This window comes from Papio anubis, chromosome 15 (assembly GCF_008728515.1).
Source record: "Papio anubis isolate 15944 chromosome 15, Panubis1.0, whole genome shotgun sequence".
NCBI lineage: Eukaryota > Metazoa > Chordata > Mammalia > Primates > Cercopithecidae > Papio > Papio anubis.
This window is the reverse complement of record NC_044990.1, coordinates 38,841,001-38,859,229: the sequence shown is the minus strand read 5'-3', so window position 1 is coordinate 38,859,229 and position 18,229 is coordinate 38,841,001. Positions and strand designations below refer to the sequence as shown.

At 35.7% G+C, this 18,229-nt stretch overlaps 1 protein-coding gene across 2 annotated transcripts in view; it reads left to right on the top strand.

Annotated features, from left to right (window-relative positions):
• DIAPH3 (diaphanous related formin 3) overlaps positions 1–18,229 on the top strand; it is a 495,444-nt gene that overhangs the window by 28,982 nt on the left and 448,233 nt on the right. The window contains exon 2 of one of the 2 annotated variants that reach the window (XM_021929669.2): positions 1,870–1,902. The exons of the other annotated variant lie outside the window; for it this stretch is intronic. Coding sequence (XP_021785361.2) covers positions 1,870–1,902 — 33 coding nt within the window. The remainder of the gene's footprint in view (positions 1–1,869; positions 1,903–18,229) is intronic. 2 annotated transcript variants of the gene reach the window in all.

Genomic DNA, 18,229 nt, shown 5'->3' with positions numbered 1-18,229 from the left:
AATATTTTATTTGTTTAAATAGATGTTTTCTCTTTATTGTGGCATACCATCCTAAATAGGATTTCAGCTTTATACTTTATTTCTTTGGCTTTACTTTTTAAGCATTAGCCCACTTGGCATGCCATTGTGCCAGAAGTTCACTACATGTCACTTTTTGTTTCTTTGTCACAGGAACTTGAACCCTTTTGAGAGTGAAACGAGATGTGATTGGAGTGATACCTCTGATTGTAGAATAACAAGAGTGAAATGTGGTTAACCAAATGCAATAGGCTGGAAGCCTTTACTGGCGGGAAGGCACACATACAACTGTTAGAGGAAGGGCGCCCCACACAGGCATTGCCCCAGCTCCTTTCTCTGCAAACTCAAGAGCCTTCTACATTTGGGTTTAATTTTAGTAATGGTCTCTGGGGTGACACTCTGGCCCTAAGTTCCTTACATACTTTACGGTCCCGCTCAGGATCCCAGCCACTTTTAAGGACCACTGTGCCTACTTGTTAATTTCAAAGGCTGAAGATAGTATTGATTAAAAAAGCAAATTCTATAGCCTGGTATTAGACACTAATCCTTAGTTAATCCACTATTATTACTTCCTTATTCCCAAGTCAGTGTAGGTGATTCTAATTCAACAAGGCCGTTCAATCTGGAGCCTAGTGGTGTGGCTAATGGTCTTTCATTTGGCTACATTTTCTTTGGTATACACAACATTCATTTTAGATCCCAGTTACCTTCTTTCCTTTGTACTAGAAGAAGGAACATCTTGGTGAAAGAAAGGGAGAAGAGAATCTGGGATGGTGATTTACATTGTACGGATTTTTAATCTGGATCATCACTGAGGTAGATTCATGAGCATGAAGGTGTACTTGAGTATACCAACATGAATGATAAATTTCATTCTATTAAGTAAATGTTGAATTTAACTGTGTACCACTTAGTCTGTTAGATAATGGTTGTTAACACCTGTCCTTATAAAAGAGTAGACCTTGTTTCCTATTTAGAAAATGTGTTTTACTCTTTCCCTGCCCCTTTAAAAATTGAATGCTCCAGTGAATTAGAGAAGGGAGAATTGGTAATTGATTCTAGTTACTTGAATACAATATCTTGCCCGACACTGGGACTTATACAACTTAGATTTCTGTGTTTTTTCTCTAAATAATTGTTTTTCTTTTGAGTTGTATTTTGCAGGAAACTATTCACTCTCTAGAATGGTCTTATATTTGTCTAGCAAGGAAATCAGCAAAAGGGTTCTTGAAGCTAGCAATGCAATTGAAAATGTCTACTGTCACCACTGGTGATAAATCAAACTGATGTTAAAGATGCAAATAGTCATTTTAGTACATTCTTCTCCGTTACTAGAATTGCTTAAGTTAATTAAGCCAGCAAAGTACTTCATCATCTATTATGCTGCATACTAATGGTAAATTTAAAGTTTCACTGTTTTATAATATGAAAAATTTTCTGAAATATCGTCACATTAAAATCTTTTATATTCAGTGTTCTTTTTTGTTTTATTTTTTCTATGTGCCCTCATTCTCAGACAGATCCATTGTGTTCTAAGTTCATATACTTAATGGTAATTAATACTGTTAATTGGGGTAATGTATTTATTGTACCATAATTAATTTTTTAGTTTGTGAAGTTTACAAAGTAAAAAAATTTTAGTAAGTGTTTGGAACTACCGCATGCAGGGTAACTTTTGTCCATCTTTTTGAGAAAGAGATTAAAACTATTATATATAATGTGTTTTTATTGGACTGTCAAAAATTTAATTACATCCAAGTTAGAATTGTAGAATTTTGAATGTACCCTATTAACTAAAATAAAAAAGCTGTTATAAATTACTGATATGATTGCCTTTTTTTTAATTTGCAGCATTTAAATATTAGGACACTGACGGATGATATGGTAAGATTATCCTCAACTTTTCCTTTGTTATGAATTGTAACTAACCATATAACGTTGATGGTGTGCTGTGCTAACATCTTTGAAATTGCTAAAAGTCACAAATATTGGAAACATACTGTTCTTATAGTGCTGAAATAAGAGGTAGAAATGGTAAAATACACTAAATTGTTGGTTTTAAGTTGTAAAGTGAATGGTGGATATGTTAATTTAAAAAATTTATTTAATTACAAATTGTTAGTCAACTTTGAATCATTCAGATCAACTCTCATTCTTTAGGAATGAGTTACACACTTCAAAAAACAGGTAAAAATAGCTAAAGACATGTCAGCTTTTCAGAAATACGTAGTTGCTAATTAAAGTAAGCTAGACTAAAATATTATGCATATATATTTTTAAAATTTTGCTTAAAAATGAGAGAACCGGGCATGCTTTACTATGTTTTTTATGTTGAAAATAATAGGGCTTCTCATAGTAAGTAACACTTTAAAGCACCATTATAGATTCTTGCATAGTCAAGTAAGTTTTTCTGAGAAATATATTTTTAAATGTAACTTGTGGTTAATAGTAAAAGAATAACCAGAAGAACAACAACAAAACACAAACAGTGACACCAAAAATATGTAAGTGTGTTATAGAGGAAAAAACATGGCCCCCCATTGACCAGGCTTTGCATTCAACTTCACCATATATGAAGCATGAAGAATGCCTAGACCATAGTAAGCACTTAGAAAATAGCACCTCTAATGTCCAACGTACTGTCTTATGCACCTGGTAAGGCAGAATACAAAGATGAATGAAACGTAGATCTTGACATGAATGATTTAAAAAATTGTATTAGAATGTTGATATGTTTTATTCCTTTGAATAGTACCTAAGAAAAGCATATTTACATATAATTTTCCGGATGACATTTTCATATACTAACACATAGAAATTGGTAACAGTGCAGATTTCTCACCTTGCAAGGTAGATGTCTTTATTTTGTAGTTGACAGTATTGAGGCTCAGACAGATTAAGTAGCTTGCCCAAGTGTGCCCAGCTGGCAAGTGGTACAGTCATAGCTTGAATTTTGTTCCACATTGCTTCAAGTCTTATACTTACTATGCTAAGTTAACCCAGCTTGCAAAATGGCTTCTTAAGGCTGATAAACCATCTGCAATTTTTATGTTTGTATTTTTATGATATTCAATGGTATATTTGTAACAGCTTTGATCTATAATTCATGGAGCATACAATTCACCCATTAAAAGTGTGTAATTTAGTGGTGTTCAGTATATTCAGAAGAATTGTACAACCATTACTACAGTCATTTTTAGAACATTTTTGTCACCCTTAAAAGAAACGTCATGTTCATAAATAGTCTCTCTCTGTTTTCCCTCAACTCCCTTAGTTCTAGGCAACCACCAGTCTACTTTCTGACTATAGATTTGTCTGTTCTGGACATTTCATATAAATTGACTCATATGTGGTCTTTCGTGACAGACTTATTTCACCTACCATAAGGTGTTCAAGGTTCATTCTTACTGTTGCATGTATCAGTACTTCATTTGCTTTCTTTCTTTCTTTTTTTTTTTTTTTTTTGAGACAGAGTTTTGCTCTGTTGTCCATGCTGAAGTGCAATGATATGATCACGACTTACTGCAGTCTTGACCTCCTGGACTCAAGCAATCTTCCCACTTCAGCCTTCTGAGTAGCAGCGGGATTACAGACATGCACCACCTCACCTAGCTAATTTTTTAAGTTTTTAATTTTTTGGAGAGACAAGGTCTCCTTGTGTTGCCCAGGTTGGGTTTGAACTCCTGGGCTCAAGCAATCCTCCTGCCTTGGCCTCCAAAAGTTTTTGGATTGTAGGTTTTGAGCCACTGCACCAGCCTATTCACTTTTATTGCTGGGTAATATTCTGTATGATGACATTTTTGAGGTTTATTCATATTTCATGGACATTGCATTTTTTTCTCTTTTAGCACTGCCCTTACTTTCATTATATGACAGTCGTTGTGCTGTGCACTGCCAACCCACAATCTTTACCTTTAGTTTTAGAAACTAGAGTCATAGGTGGCTTCGGAATGCCATTCCAGAAGCCACGTTGCTCTATCTTATATTAATAATTGGATTCCTCATTGAGGACTTTCTTAGTTCTGTCTCTGACCTTCCGCCATTCCTCACCTCTCCCTTTATCCTTGCAATTGGCCTTGGTAAGGTAAAAACTTTTGAGTTGTTACCATAATGCCTAGTGCATATCTTCAACAATACATCATTTATTATCTGCCTTTCTCAATAGTTTAAACCTTTTGAAGGCAGGGTTGCTATGTAATGAATACTTCTAGTACCTAGCATGCTTTCTGGTACATAGTGAGTATTTTAATAAATTTTTTGTTGAACAAGTGAGAGAGTCACTGCTCTCATAACCTGCCTGGTATTGGATCTCAGCCTGACTTAGCGCTACTCAGGCTTCCCAGAGACAGAGTCTTGCTTTTTTTGCACAAGGTATGGGAGCTGTAATGAGGACCTTCTGTCAGTCTTTCTGACCGCTTGCCTGGATTGCTGAATGTTGCCTTGCCCCTCCTTTCTTCTTAAGTGTACACATGTCTGTCTCTCCTGGATTCCTCATTGACCCTCTTCACATGGACTTGCTGACAGAACTACTGTCTCCTCACTCTCACTGTTCTCTTTTGATCTTGTGCTTTAGCTTCTCTCTTGAGTAGGCCCAGAGTTAGTCCAGGGAAGGATCAGGCAGGTAGCCTAGTTTAGGCATCTGTATCTGTTGCTTTACAGATTTGAGAATAAGCATAGCTATCTTCAACAGGAGACACCAACGAGTAAATTCTTTCTTATTCATTGTTGACTGATGCAGTGTAGAAAGAGCATTGTTGGATTTGGAATCAGAAGATTCTTATTGAAAGACAGAATTTTACTACTTCTTAGCTCTGTTACCTTGGCAAATCAATTATTTGATTTTTCACTTATTTGTAAGTTGGGACTAATTAAACCATTTCTTCCTTTCTCATACAGTTTTGGTGAGTTTCTTAAATTTAAGTAAGTTGACCTGCTGTATTCAGTTCTGTCCCTTTTTACTCCTTTAAAAAATATTTCCTGATATATGGACAGAGAAGTGGTGTGACACATTTGCAGCTGAGCCTTCCAGGGTATATGTGTTACAGATCAATGCAGAGTTGTGAGAAGGGAATGGGTAGCTGGATATTTTGAGGGCTCTTTAAACTATTTCTGGTGTATTAGAGCTCAGGGCAGCATTTGCCAATGATACTTTGATATGTGCTGGCAATATGTTTTCTGATTGAAGTTTGCCCCCTTACAACATATACATTGCATATATGCTTTCAACGTAGAAATTCTTAATGTGAATAACCCTTTTTTTGGGCAGAACTTGAGAGAGGCATATAAAAATAGCATTGTGCTATAGTCATACATTTGAATAACAGTATTTTAGAAACATTAAATGGAAACATCGCGGGAAGCATTAATGTTAAAAACCTATCTCTTTAGTTGTTTTGTTAAGGGTCTGCAAAAGTACTTCATGTTATAAGGTTATTTCTTGAGTTACTATCAGAATTGAATTGCACTGTCTTGTCAAAGGAATAATGGATTACTGTAGTGTTGGGTTCCCTAGGCAGAGTAAATAGACTATTAGCAGTGTTTGTGCTATATATATGAGCATTCTTTTTGTATAAAGTGCAGCTTAGGTGCTAGGGTAATAAATAAAGGTGAATAAATAATTGTTTAGCTTATAACTTCCATTGTTTATACCTGGGTTTTGAAGAAGGTTTTCCTCATAGAAGAAAAAAGTTGGGAGGAGGGAGAGTGAGGGGAGACAGGTTTGAAAAGGTAAGTTGGGACACGTTGAATGTGGATGTGACAATGCTGAATTATCCATCAGTGTGTCCACTGAGTGTTTTTGGAGTCTAGGAGTTGTTTTTGACTTGCTCTTTTCTCCCCTGTCCTACACAGCCATTTGTCTACAGTATAGTACTTCTATGATCCTCATCTCTTTGTTCTTCTGACTGCAGCCTGCTTTACTGTTGTAATCCCTTGTTTGGCCTGCAGCAATGGTTTTCAAATCTTTTTGACTAGGTACTACAGTAAGAAATACATTTTGTTTTGTAGCCTGGCATGCATAAACTCCTAAACTCTGCTTCTCAGTTGAAACAAAAGTTAAAAACCAATATTTAACATTTCTAAGCAAAATGAACTCATCTTTTTATTTCCATTCCTTTCTCATTTTCTTCACTCCTCTCCATTCCTTAAAAAAAACCCAAAAAACAATAAAAAGGGTGATGAGTCTACTAAATTGATTTCATGACCCACAAATGGTTAACAGCTATAGCTAGAAAACCAAACATTGGCCTGCATAGAAACTAGAGGAAGTCATGAGGTCTTTTCATTACTGTCTATTGTTTATTATATGTAGTTGCATGTAGGAAAGCCAGGTTAGAGTGCCGCCTCTGCCATTTACTAGCTGTATGACTTTGTGTAAGTTATGTAGCTTTTGAGCCTTGGTATAGAGATAGTTTAAGGGACAAATTAAGTAAGATGCTTGGTAAACCATGCATTTATAATTTAGTGCTATGATTAGTAACATACACTTTTAAAAACTGAGGTATGATCCAGCAATCTCATTGCTGGGTATATACCCAAAGGAATATAAATTTTTCTACCATAAAGACATATGTACACATATGGTCATTGAAGCACCATTTACAATAGCAAAGACATGGAATCAATCTAAATGCCCATCAATGGCAGATTGGATAAAGTAAGTGTGGTACAAATACACCATGGAATACTATGCAGCCATAAAAAAGAACAAGATCATGTCCTTTGCAGGAACATGGATGGAGCTGGAGGCCTTTATCCTTAGCAAAGTAACACAAGAACAGAAAACCAAATACTACATGTTCTCACTTGCAAAGTGGAAGCTAAACGATGGGAACACATGGACACAAAGAGGGGAAAAAAGACACTGGGGCGTGCTTGAGGGAGATGGGTGGGAGGAGGGAGAATAGTGGAAAAAGTATCTATTAAGTACTAGTACTAGGACCAGTACCTGGCTGAAATACTCTGTACAACAAACCTATGTGACTTGAGTTTATCTATATAACAAACCTGCACATGTACCTCTGAACCTAAAAGTTAAAAAAATAATTGAAGTATGATTTACTTACAATATAATGTACCAGTAGTGAGTATAATCTGATGAATTTTCAGAAGTATATACAATAATGTGTGCACTAGTTGTGATATGAAATATTTCCATCACCCCAAAAGGTTCCCTCTGTGCCCCCTTGCAGTCAATTCTCTTCTCCCATCCTGACTTTTGACAAACACTTATCAGCATTCTGAACTATAGTTCAGGTTTTAGAATTTCATATAAATGGAGTCATAGAGTGTGTTGCCTTTGTGTCTGGCTCTTTGTTTGGTAATACTACAATTGGTTTAACTATTCAACAGTTTGGGTTGTTTCCAGTTTTCGGCTATTATTAGTAAAGTTGCTATGAGCCTTTGAGTACAGTGGTTTTTTTTTTTTGTGTATATGTTTTTATCTTTGGTGGGAGTCATATAGTAAGTGCATGTTTAACTTGATAAGAAACTGACAAATTGTTTCCCACAATTACTAATGTTGAACATTTTTTAATGTGCTTATTTGACATTATTTTCTTGTTTAAATGTCTGTTACTAGACATAGGACTATTCAAGTAATCTATTTTTTCCTAAGTGAGCCGTGGTAGTTTATGTCTTTCAAGGACATAAATTTTACCTATATTGTTAAATTTAAATTTTTACCTATATTTAAAATTTTACCTATGTTGTTGAATGTATGGGCGTAAAGTTGTTTGTGATATTTTCTTATCCTTTTAATGCGGGATCTGTATTAATTACCACTTTGCAAGCCTCATATCGACAATGTGTTTTCTGTGTTTTTCTCTGTGACTAGTTTGACTAGAGGTTTGCCAGTTTTACTGATCTTTTGAAAAACTAGCTTCTGTTTTCACGAATTTTCTTTATACTTCTTTTGTTTTTGTTTGTTTTACCTTTATTATTTACTTTCTTTTGTTTTATTATTTTTTTCTCTGATTTCTTAAGGTAGAACTCTAAGTCATTGATTTAAGACCTTTGTTTGCTAGCATATTAGATTTTTTATGCTATAAATTTCCCTCTGACAGCTGCTTTAGCTGCATTCCACAAAGTTTCATTGAATTGAATATTTTTAAACTTCTTATTTTCTTTGACCCATGGGTTATTTTGGTATGTGTTATTTAACTTCCAAATATTTAGGGGTTTTACTGATATCTGACTGTGTCTGATTTGTAATTTAATTCCCTCATGGTCAGAGACCTGTACTTTGCATGAATTCTGTCCTTTCTGATTTTTTAAGTCTTACTTTATGTCCCAGAACGTGGTCTATCTTGGTCAGTGTTTGTGTGTATTCTGGATGGTTGATAGTGCTGTTCACATCTTCTGTATTCTTGTTAATTTTCTGTCTGTTTAACAGTTACTGAGAGAAGTGTCGAAGTCACCAACTGTGATTTTAGATTTTATTTTTCCCGTTTGATCAGTTTTTGCTTCATGTATTTTGAAGCTTTGCAGTGAAGCGCATATGTATTTAAGATTGTTGGCCTTCTTTATCTTTAATAAATGATGTTTTAAAATCACAAGTAATTTTCATTAGTTTTTAGTTCTTGGAAATTTATTGGATTTACCTACTCTACTTGATATAATCGTATACTGCTTCTTTGGAGAACAAAGATTTCTTGACTTCTGTGACATCAAATTTTCTCAATTTCATACCCCTTTGACCTTTCATTATCTATCTGATAGCATAATTTTTCCTTTTTGCCTTAAATTATTGTTTTTTTTCTCAGTTATTTTTCCTGATTCTACTGTTCTTTTCCTCAGTATGTAGTGTTTTACTTGGGTAATCACCTCTGAAGTTTTCAACTAATGTATATCTCTGTTTAGGACCTTTTCCTCCAGTTGAGAAATAATTCATTGGCCTACTGAATAACCTCAATGGATATCTCATCTATTCTAGAAGCACTGTGTCCTCTAAGTTAAACCCTTTACTTTCCTCGTAAACTTGTTTTATTCCTTATAGTCTCTTAGAAAGTAGCTCCACCTTTCCAATGTTTCTTTCTGATTATTTCTTGAATCTCTTCTTCTCTCAGTTCCTTCTATCAGAGTCCTAGTCTTCTCATTTTTTCCTCACTGGACTCTGGCAGCTTCCTGTTGCTACCTAAAATGTTGCCTTCCCACACAGCTGTCAGACTGATCTGTCTACATTGCCTATCTGTTCATGTTTTATGCTGTTTGAAACTGCTTAATTGCACCTGTTTTATATAGGTCAAGTCTAACATGGCAGATAAGGTCTTCATGGCAGGACCCTGCCTCTCTAACTTGATGATGTATCTCTCATTAGCATGCAGAAATCTTCTAGGGAATAGAAAGCTATAAGTTGCTGGAGAATTTACTTAGGGAGTATAAAAACATAATTGGGGGCTAGGTGTAGTGGCTCATGCCTGTAATCATAGCACTTTGTTTGGGAGGCTGAAGTGGGAGGATTGCGTGAGCCCAGAAGTTCGAGATTAGCCTGGGCAAGATAGGGAGACCCCATCTCTACAGAAAAAAAAAAAAAATTAAATAAATAGCTGGATGTGATGGTATGAAGACGTGAACCTATAGTCCTAGTTCTAGCTACTTGGGAGACTGACGCAGGAGAACCACTTGAACCCAGGAGTTTGAGGCTACAGCGAGCCATGATTGCACCACTATACTCCAGTCTGGGTGACAGAGGGAAACCCTGACTTAAAAAAACAAAACAAGACAATATAGCTAGGGAATTGTTCTTGCTAATTAGAAGAACGGTGTGCTAAGTTACAGTAAGGACTATGTAATTGTTAGCTATGTGCTAAAGAGTGTTCCAAACGTTTACTGTATAAACACGTTTAATTGTAACACCAAGCCTCTGAGTAAGCAGCGGGGAAGAGAGAGCTTAGGTATCTTGTTCAGAGTCATAGGGGGCAGCCAGGAAAACTCTGGCAGATTGGCTCCAGATAACATGATCTTTATCAAAAGCATTACAATGCCATTTAAGTACTATCCTTTTCTCCACTGAGAGCACCAAGTGTAAAATCTAGACGTATATCTCATTCTTTCCCTTTTTTTTTTGAGACAGGGTCTCGCTTTGTCACCCAGGGCAGTGGTGTGAACACAGCTCACTGTAGCCCCCACCCTCCAGCTCAGACCCCCAAGTAGCTGGGAATACAGACATACACCACCTTGACTGGCTAATTTTTGTATTTTTTTGTAGCAATGGGGTTTCTCCATGTTACCAAGACTGTATTTTCTGCTTTTCCCTTGATGCTATCTATATGAGACTTTTAAATGGAAAGGAGAAATTGTATCATAGCCATTGACCTTAATCCTGAGAAAATCATTATAATTATAAAGACATACTATATCTTAGATGTTTTCTAAGATGAGAAATGTTTTGAATATCTCAAGTAAACAAAACTGAAAAAAGTCCACCCCAAAGAAATAGTGAGGTGTTGGATTGAGAGGTCATCTGTTAAAGGATATGAGATTCTTTTAATTGTAAAGGACATGGAAAAACTTATCTGTATAGAAAGCACTTCACATATCTCAGAACAACTGCAGCCTGCACCCAGATACAGATACAGGCTTTCCTCGTTCTCCTCAAAGTTCCCGGGGTAATGGGGTCATAGAGCCACTGCAGAAATCACCTGCTGTGGATGTAGGTTCTAGTGAGTGAGTGGAAGCCTTCACCTCACTATTCACTTACCTCCTGACTGTTCTCTGGGCCTTCTTACTCAGTATAACTAACTGTTACCAGACAACTCTAGTACATTCCTGTGTGATTTCTGTGAGACTTCACTCAAAGATGAATGCGGCCTAATAGGACTGAGCTTTGTTTACCTGTTCCTACCTAGATGTGATGTGTCTTGTGAGATATATGCTAAATTAGACATCATATTTATGAAAGAAAGGAAAATGACTTTACCTGAATTCGTGCCTAACTTTAAAGTTAAGTAATAGAACATAAGTCAGTAGCTTTTAAAAATAAAAGCTCAACCTAGAATTAAAATAGTTTTATCTTATTCTAGTAGGATATAAGGCTTTCTGTACTATAATTTGCTTTCTATTTTCATTAGCTTTTTATATTTTCCTTGGTAAGTTAATAACAATGAGTGATTAGAAGTGTGACCTCCCATCTGCCCCACCACAGTTTTTCAGTAAAGCTATATATGCATGTTATACTCTTCTGTGTAAAGTAGAAATACCAGCATGGACTGGGGTGACTAATGTAAAATACATCAAAACAAGTTCTGTTTTAAAGAACTTAAACTATTCACTTAGTCAGGTGGGCCTTTCTTAGCCCATTAATGCGTTAATTAGGACTTCCTGTACTTAAAATTTCAGTAATACTTAAGTACTATCTTAGAATCTTTAAATATTTATAGGATAGTTTAGAGAGCTCTTCCTCAAATCAGCACAAACTTGGGAATAAGATCAAGAGCTCTCAGAGTTGAATATACTAATATGTAGTAGGGTGTACAGACTTGTTTATTCATTCTTTTGTCCACTCGTTCATTATTTGTTGAGTGCCTAGTACTATTTCAGAAATACAAATATGGAAAAGAAGTTCTCTGTCGTCTGAGTGCAGTAGAGAAATGAATGTATAGACAATCAGTAGTTTTGGTGTGGTATGATAGGAGCTGGAAGGTCAACTTGATCTTGGAAGACTTCATGTGAGGGTGACTTTTCAGCTGAGTTTTGAAGGATAGGTTGGAATCTGGGCTGGCAGGAGTTGGTGTAATTTTTACTTCTTAATAATTTTACTTCTGGCATACCAATGAAATGGATTCGTAGTGGAAGCATGTCAGGTTGGCAAGTAGAAAGCGATTACTGATGTCTTCAGATGACTTTTTGTGTATGAGTATTATAGGTCTATGCTTTTTAAAATAAAATGTAATATATACAGAGCTAATTTACATTACTTCTCAAGTATACAGTATTAATATTTAAATATATGCAATTAGAATAGTACTTTGAGTAGATGGGTAGATAGAACTTTGGGGTTTCTTGAATGTTAAATTTTTTTCAATGATATGTGTGCTCCTTTTTGAATGAATGTTTTTCTTATTACCTTATATCATGGTATTAAGTAACATAAATTTATCCTTGTTTTTAATGTAGGGGACTACTGTAAATTATCAGTGTTAGGAAGAGTCTGGATTTTCCTATTGAATATATAAAAGGCATAACACCTGGCATTCTCCCTTGATATGCTATGTTAATTATTTTTTATTTAAAATAATTGTTGAGAAAAATTTAGCCAAGGCAAGAAGCAATGGCTGGGGTGTTCCAGGCCTAGAAGAAATTATTAATTTATTCACTTAACCAATATTAATATAACATCCACTACATGTTTAGAACTGTGGTAAGTTCAGAAGTGATTTAGTGAATAAAATAACAGTATCTGTTCTCAAAGACTTAAAGCCTAGTTCACAGGTAGTTAAAGAATTGTATACAAATTGACTGGGTGCTGTGGCTCACGCCTGTAATCCCACCACTTTGGGAGGTCAAGGCGGGCGGATCATGAGGTCAGGAGATCGAGACCATCCTGGCTAACACGGCAAAACCCCGTCTCTACTAAAAATACAAAAAAAAATTAGCCAGGCGTGGTGGCGGGCGCCTGTAGTCCCAGCTACTCGGGAGGCTGAGGCAGGACAATGGCATGAACCTGGGAGGCGGAGCTTGCAGTGAGCTGAGATCCCGCCACTGCACTCCAGCCTGGGCGACAGAGCGAGACTCCATCTCCAAGAAAAAAAGAGAAAAGAATTGTATACATATTATATGATGCAAGCACTAAGTCTTTGAGCATCTAACTCAGTCGTGAGGAATCAAAATAGGCTCTTACATGAGCTGTAGTTTAAGTTGGGAGCTGAAGATTGAGTTGAAATTAGCCAGGTAAGGGGTTGGGGTATGAGATGTGGGTAGGTTTTAGGCACAAGGAACAGCCTGTGCATGTTTAGGAGGCTCTAGGTTGTTCATTGCCTCTAGATCGTTCAGTGTAAGGTGGTGGAGTGGTGAAGAGATTGTCTAGAGAGGAAATAGGTTCAGATCAAGATGGACCTTTGAGCCAAGAGTGTTATCCTTTAAGTAAGGAGGGGGTATTGAAAGAGTTTAACCACAGAAGTGAGGAGCATGATTGAATTTGCTTTTTCAGGAGTTTGAATGGTGTTGGGGTACAGAATTGCTATAGCATGGTAGGGAGAGAGGGCAGTGAAGAGATGGAGGCAGGTTAGAAGGCTAGGAGGCAGGTTAGAAGTGGCCCGAGCTAGCGACAGTAGGGACAGAGAGAAGATGAATTAAGGAGGTGCAGTCCACATGCTTTATGTCTTTATTAATTTTCATTACAGTTATCACAATTCAAATCACCTTTCAGCAGAGCTGAGTCATAATCAATTCATATCATCAGTAAGCACCCCTTTGCTTCTCTCGCCATTGAGGTCCATTCATTCTTCTAATCTGATATTATCTCTCAAGTCCTTCAGACTTTCCAAACCCTCCTACTTTGCCCTTTGGAACTCAAAGTCTGTCATCTTCTTTGAATGTTCTCTTTCCTCCTTGCTGTAGTTGAAACCTGCATGTTCTTTGATGGCTTTATTTTCCTGGTGGCTTCTTACTTCAAAAGCTTCCAGCTCTCTTTGAAGCATAAACCATCAGAGTATACAACCTGTTGGTTCCTCCTTGTTGGTGGTCTCAACTGTAGGTCTTTTAGTCCCTCCCACTGATTCACTGAAGGCATTGGAACTTGAGTTACTTTCTTCTTTTCCACCACAATTTCTGCTATCATTCCGTGTCCACCTACCAGAGGTTCTTAGTTTGTGGTCCATGGACCACCAAGGGGTCTTGGTGGAATTCGTGGTGTCCTTGAAGAAAAAATTAAATCTTTATTTTCTTTAATCTGTAAATGAAATTTAGTATTTCTTTCAATTATGCATATAGGAAAAAAAACCTATCAGCATACCAGAAAAACCCACACTAGTATTTGGCCTGTGACTTTATCACCAACAGAAATCAGATATTTTCAAAGCACAGTAGTTACTGAAGATATTTCAAAATGTGGTTTACATTTGGCACTATGTTGAAATTAGACTTGTCATTACCTTTGTTATTTAATGCAATAGTGAAGAACATTTACTGATATATTAAAATTTATTAATATTTTGATAACCTCATTTTACTTTAGTTCTTCGTATATATTTTAGACATTTAAAAGTATGAGGAACTCTGTAATTATCTATTGCTATATAACATTTCTCAAAACTTGGTGGCTTCAAGCAATAATAAATACTTGGTTTCCAAGCCGTTCTTGGATGGTTCTGTTTTGAGGTCTTTCATGAGATTATAATCATCTGTAGCCTTGATGGGGCTGAAATATCCATTTCCAAAGTGGCTCACTCATGACTGGCAAGTGGGTGCTAATTGGTGTGGGGAGGCCTTGGTTCTTCCTTGTGCAGGCATCTCCAAACACTGCTCCATGGCATGACAGCTGGCCTTAGAACACATATTGCATGTTATAACTTATTTTCAAGCAATTGAAGAAATTTTAAGATCATAAATGTGTTTTTCATTTAATAATAAAATACTATGTGAAACCGAAATGTGGACAAAATATTATAAGTACATAATCAAGTATTTTTTGGTAGGGAGGGAACAGTAAGTTTTCGTCTTTTCAAAGAAGCCTCTGGCTAAAGAACTTCTTATAAATTTCACCAAAATACAAATTAAGAGCCAAAAAAGCCCATTTGTAACATTGAGGAATATTGAAGTCAGAATGCAATTGATGGGATGGTAGGAATTGTTCCTGGATGATAAGTCTATGGCCTAAAACTGGCCTCGGCTTATCATACCTGAAAGATTGAATGGTTGATTCAATAATACATCTTTGTACCAGTGATGTCACTAGTGTTTAAATGTAAAGACCATGGAACAGGCAGACATACTGCTTAGCAGTTAACATGTACTATAATTTTCATATCAGCATCACAAGTTCCCTGTTGTACTCCCATTCCAAAGCCCCTCTTAAGGTACTTTTCCCCACTCTAGAATGAATCGTTTATTCCTGTTGCTAGTTCACTTGGCTTATTTTCTTGGGGGCATTTAAAATATTGTACCTTAAATTATGATCCTTTATTGTATATGTTTCTCTCAAATGGTAAGCGTCTACAGGGATGGTAACTATGTTTTATATATTTTATCATCTAGTAATTGCTCATTCATTCATACCTTCAGCAAGTATTAATTGACTGACTGCTAACTATCAGGTACTGTGCTATAGGCTGCATATACAACGTCACTATAATGGTTATCTGTTGGTATGTAACAAGTTGACCCAAAACTTAGTGACTTAAAATAGCAAACATTTATCATTTCATACCACTTCTGTGTGTCAGGAATTTGGTAGTTGCTTAGCTGGGTGGTTCTGGGTTGGGGTCTGCCTTGAGTTTGCAGTAAAAATGTTGGCTGGAGCTACGGTCATGTGAAGGCTTGACTGGGACTTTCAAGATGGCTCACTCACATGGCTGTTAGCAAGAAACCTGTTTATCTTTTGGCGGAAGCCCTCAGTTCTTTGTCACGTTCTTTGCCTCCGTTCAGGAGTTCTTGAGTGTTCTCATGATCTGGTAGCTGGCATATTCCAGAGTGAGTGATCCAAGAAGGAGCAAAACAAAAGCTGTAAAGTCTTTTATGATCTAGTCTTGAAAATTGCACTCCATGATTTCCACAATATCTATTGATTACATAAATCAGGATCACTGGCGCCATCTTAGAGACGGGTTGTCACAGTGATTAAAACAGTTGATGGTTTGTCTAGCATGGCTCTTACATTTTAGTTGGAAAGAGACAGAGTTAAAATTACGAAATAAATGAGATAATTATAGATTTTTGTAAGTCATATGAAAGGACATAGGAAGAGAATGTACTGTGTGTTGTGATGGAGAAGGGGTGGGTACATGCGCTACTTTAGATAAAGTGGTCAGGGAAGGCATTTCAGCCTTTTAAATCCAAAGATGAGAGTGAATAACACTTTTATTTCCTGTTAACACCTCTCTGTAATAGGTACTATCATGGGAGGTTTCAGTAGCTTAGTTATGGTAATACAGTAAGCAAGTGGCTGGGCAGGATTCTGAAGTCAGACTCCAAGAGCCTTGCTTGTTTTTAATCAGCAAGTTCCGAGGTTAGTAATAAAGTTAACTAAAGAGCCAAGCTATGTTAGCTGTTAGGTTTTTGCCCCCTCTTTAAGCATAGTGTAAGACTGCATGAAAATAGAGAATTTCAAGCAATATATTTTATTCTGTATTTCAGGTATGTATTTGGATAGAATTGATTCTATAATGAAAAGGAATTTTTGTTTCCTTAATAATTCTCCTGGATTTCGTGAAAATTTCTACTCCCTTTTGGGTTCTAATGAAGTATATTTATGATCATATGTAGTTTTTTCATACTTGTGAAATTGTAAGATGACTAATTATAATATTTTCCTTTTATTTTAAATAAAAAAATCACTTCCCTTGTTGTTTAAAGTGTTGTAATACTGAAAACCTCAAACACCGAGTTTTCAGTTTTACAGTGATATACTATAGCTAAAAATTCAGACAGATTTTTTGAACCTTTTTTTTGGTTAATTTTTTTTAAACTGTCATTACTGATTATCAGTGTGATTACTCAGTATGAGATAATACTCAGTAGGGTGCTCATTTAGCTTCCCCTGAAGATAAGTGATATTAATTTATAAAACTTAGTATAACCCAGACACAGTCAAAGCCATATTAATTAAGTGTGGTGTACCATCTCCAAATTGGCATTATAACAGAATCTCCTCAGTCTTGCATGTGTTTAATTCTTCAACAACGGCAAATTGTTTGTATACTTCACCTCTCTGGCTTGTGTTTCTTGCTCAACTTTAAGAGAAGAATTTTGTATAAAATTATGAAAATTTTACATGAAATAGGAAGTGCACAAACTGTAATACACACACATACACAACCCTCAGCCAAATTGCCAAATACAAGATAACCAACTTACGGTCAATATTAGGGGGATTCCTGTCATATTTTTATGTAAAAAGTATTTTTAAAGTTTGCTCAAGTGTTCTATTGTGCCTTGGTTTAAGCAAATTGTGTGTGCAATTTAATCAAAGATAGATTGAGTGATTTTTCCATGTGTGAATGGAGTCATAGTAACCTCTCTTTTTAAAAATGAAACTTCTTTTAAAACATGTAAAATGATTTGATAGTAAAGCTCACTTTGCACCTAGCTTTGTAATAGTGCCCAGATTTTGTAGAAACTGCCTGGAGTGCTCAATAGTGCATGGAATGCTTTTACTTTTAGCCTGAGATATTCACTAGTTGCTATTCCAGTATAGGAGGAAGTTTCAAGTTGCTATTCAAGTTGCTATTCCAGTATAGGAAGAAGGATTGTACTTACTTTTCTTTTATGTTTCTTTCCTTATTTTTTTCTTTTATCCCTTCTTTTCTAGGAAAAGGAATAAAAGCATTATATTGAAAATGTGAAATACTGGTTGATCCTTTTGTATCTCATATTACTATTTTGCCCATTGTGGATTTAGATGCTAAAGAAGGGAGTGCTATTTTTTTCCTGTCTTGCTTTCATTCGTCTATACTAGTGGTAGTGTACAAATCTATTTTTCCATTTGGGTAAAATTTATCTTTTCCCCAGAGTTTTAGGTGCTAAGCTTATGGGATAGGTGTGATAATTATATTTTATTATTAATATTATTACCTTTACAAATTATGTTATTGGTACAAGTATGGTTTTATTAGCTTTACTCTTGAAAACATTAGGGGCTGATTTTTTTCCTTTGTCCTATTTTTGCGCTCAATACTATGAAATTGTTAGGTACAAAAGTGTTTTGGAACTTGTTCTTTTATTATAATCTACTGTAAGGATTAAACAAATGTATTCAACCTAATGCTGCATTTCAAGCTCTTAGCCTGGTGCTCTTCATATAGAAAAGGCTCAGTAAATATTAGTAAAAATCTTGTTAATTTTTATGACTTTTAAGGATTCTTTTTAAAAAAAGTTTTGGTTTTTGGTGAAAATTAAGATTTTATGTCTTCTATCACTGTTAGAACCATTAGGTTATGCATTTTCAAATTAGCTTGTGAAGTGCTTAAGCTTATTATTCCCATTTATTGACATGTTTACATTTATAATATTGATGTTGCATTAATGAAGTTTTGCTTAATTTCACTTCATTATAAGT